Source organism: Vairimorpha necatrix, chromosome 7 (assembly GCF_036630325.1).
Source record: "Vairimorpha necatrix chromosome 7, complete sequence".
In the NCBI taxonomy this organism is placed as follows: Eukaryota; Fungi; Microsporidia; family Nosematidae; genus Vairimorpha; species Vairimorpha necatrix.
In genome coordinates, this window is record NC_088822.1 from 1,171,686 (window position 1) to 1,175,183 (window position 3,498).

General features: G+C 28.0%; 1 protein-coding gene across 1 annotated transcript; it reads left to right on the top strand.

Moving 5' to 3' along the window:
- Positions 1-1,094: 1,094 nt before the first annotated feature.
- Positions 1,095-3,059, top strand: VNE69_07304 (ABC transporter; the record flags this gene model as incomplete). The annotated part of the gene is made up of 1 exon (XM_065474312.1): positions 1,095-3,059. The coding sequence occupies one exon, from the start codon at positions 1,095-1,097 to the stop codon at positions 3,057-3,059; it is 1,965 nt and encodes a 654-aa protein (XP_065330384.1).
- Positions 3,060-3,498: the final 439 nt, after the last annotated feature.

Genomic DNA, 3,498 nt, shown 5'->3' on the forward strand with positions numbered 1-3,498 from the left:
TCGACCGTTATATTTTGAAAATTAAATATTTATTGTCAGACCTTACCTCATACTGGACCATGGAGCATGAAAAGAATATCCCCCTGGTACACTAGAACAAGAAAGGAACACAACGCCAGGGACAGAGTTTATACAGAGTTGGCTCACAAGCTCTATATTACTAATTTTAACAATAAATTTAGTAAAACTTTTTTATCTAGATGCATATTCTCTGGATTACGTCAGTTTTCAATTCAAAATTCTTCCTATTAAATCTATCTCCTAAAAAACATAGTCAAGAAAAATACTAAATAAACAAAAAACAAAATTTAGTCAACTATTGACTCGATCATAAAACATAAATAATTTTTTTGTCATAATCGTTACCGTATATAAAAAAACCTAATATAGATTTTAGGCCTAGTATTCGTAGTTTCGTAATTTTCATAGTGATAATTTTATTTTTGTAATGCTAAAATAAACTCATTTAGTAAACGTAATTATGATGGCATGATATACTTTTTTCTTTGTCTCAATATCCTATAAAAATATTGCACTATTATTTCTCAAGATTATCCTCCTAGGAAAATGTAGTGTCATTTGACCATATAAATTTTTAAAAAAAAAATTGCTAAATATAAACATTAAAATGTTTTAATATCGTCTCGGCTGTCTTGATTCAATTTTACAGTAAATTTTTTACTTTAAAAGCGTGCAAAAATGAATAGAAGCAAAATTTATCCTATAGTTATTAACTTCCGGAAATGGAAATATCAAATAAAAATGCAGTAATTTATAATATATACCTTTTACGGAAATTTTGTCGATGTTTTATGATATTGTTTTAAAAGGGAAAATTTAATTAATCGGGTACAAATATAGATAATTACAAAAAGTATAATAGAATGAAAATGAAATACGATTGAATTAAAAAGATATATCGTATGCTTAAACTTTTATCTATGAATAATAGATAGTGTTTGTTAATATTCAAATGAAAAGTGACTAAAAGATGAGTTTTTTTTAAAATGTGAGCGTATCATATTGATGTCTAAAACGGGTAAATATCTTAAATCCCCTTTTTTTGAATAAATAAAAATTTATGGCTTTGGGGTATGTTATCAAACAAAAAAATTTTGAAGTATGAAAATCTTATCTATGAAGTTAAAAATAAAGATAAAAAAATAAACAGCAAGTATGTCACAATAATTAATGGATTATCTGCAACAATAGAATCTGGGAAAGTTACTGCTGTTATGGGAGCTAGCGGCTGTGGTAAAACACATTTGTTCGAATTGCTTATCGGTAATTTATCTACTAATTGTAAGACTTCGGGGAAAATAACTTACAATGGCCAAGAAAGAGATTGGAAAAAATGGACGAAACAGATAGCCTTTCTCCCCCAGGATGATATATATTATCCCGATTTGACTACTTACGAATCTATTATATACAACCTCTCATTTAATTCGAATAACTATAAGGAAAATATTAAGATAGCGAACGATGCCATTAATTGCGCATGCATTTTTTATAAAAAGGATGCACCAATAAGAACATTATCTGGTGGAGAAAGGAAAAGAGCTATGATGGCAATCACAATGGCAAATAATCCTGAAATTTTAATATTAGACGAGCCAACAGCCGGACTTGATTCCTATAGTGCACTAAAAATCGTTGAGAGTCTCAAAAAATATGCTGTTGACACTAATAATATAGTTATAATGACAGTACATCAACCAGGAGATGGGATGTTCAATTTATTTGATGATTTAATATTTTTGACTAGAGGTGGTTTGTTTTATGCGGGACCAGTTAATGAAATCAATAGTTTTTTAGAATCGACCAATATTTGTCCGCCAACGAACATGTCACATTCAGAAGCGCTTTTCATGTTACATTCAGATCCCAAAGAATCGGAATTTGCCCGAAAATATGAAAATGCGGTTAAGGACATCGTTTATAGAAATGCAGTAAAAGATCCATTACCAGAGCCCAAAGCATGTAATAACAAAAGTATGGTTTTTTTTGGTATAAACGTTAGGCATATTTTCATTCTGTTAAAACATAATTTTAGTTTAATGCTGAAAAGTCCTGATAGATTTAAAAGTTATTTGATGTTTATAATATTTAGTCTTCTCTCTTTTGGACCATCTGTTATAATAAAATTTATCGCTAAACATGAGGATATTTTAGAAGATTACGATAGTTTAAGACAAGCAAACTTAAAATTTTCAGAAAAACTTGCTTTATCTTACGTTTTGTTTTCAAGCGAATATATGATTTCAGTTGCCTTATGGACTACATTTTTTAGTATAAATATGCAAGACGAAGTTATTTTGAAGATGGAATTATTCACTAGAAAATATTCACTAATGACATATTATTTATACAACTTTGTGCAGAAATTTTTGTGCTCTTACATTTTCTTAACTATTGGATATTTGATTATGTTTATTATCGATTTCAACTCTGGTTATCCTGCAGAAACTATATACCTATTATATCCCATTATAATAATATCATTATTTTTGACTGTTGCAGTTAATTTATTGTTAACATCAATTCCTTTAGGTTTTAAAATGTCATATTTTATTGTCCTGTGCAATACATTTGGGGTTTATTGTGGTCATACATTACTAATTAATGCGTACAAAATTTTTTTGGAGCGTTTTTGGGATAAGACGCCTCTAGCATTAAATTTACTATTACTCTTTCCTAATTATTGTTTCGACATCTATTCTATGACCAAAATGCGTATTATTCGTAGAAATACTCAACCTCGATTTTTTCACGACATTATAGAGCATTTAAAATTCTATGAAATTGGTGGTTATAGTCCTTATGCAGAATCGACGCCAATTATAAGAAGCAGACGTCAATATAGTCTCATTAGATCCCTTGTCCCCAATGAATTTTTTTATGATCCTAAGTTTGCTCTATCCCTAATTTCTTTTGATATTGAACCCAATACTTTATTATTTATTATTCCAATAAGTTTTTCTATCTGCGTAATGTTGACATTATTGAATATGTGGTTTAATAAAGTTAGTAACATCAGGACCAAACTTATGAGCTAAAATAAAGGAATTTTAGTATTTATTTAAAGTTTGTAGTTTTTTAAAGTACTTAGTCATGTTTTAATATCATAATATTTAAATTATTTAATATCAGAGACGTAAGTATCTAATGATAAATTTATGAGTTCTTTTTTTCACTTAAGAAATTAATTACTCAAACATATAAAAACGAACAATTGATTCTATATTATTATATTGTTTATCACAAAATAACAAACTTTATAAATTTAGTTTATTATGCCCCGCCTTATAACGCTTATATCGCTATCCTTTGATGCCCCATAACCGATACTAAAAGTAGATACTAAATTACAAATGCATAAAAATATTGAAAAAACATTTTAAGACGATATTTACAGTTATAAGAGTAGATCAAGGTGTCTAACAAAAAACTTGAAAACTAGGTCTCTTATGAAGCAAAACACAGAATAAGTTTCAA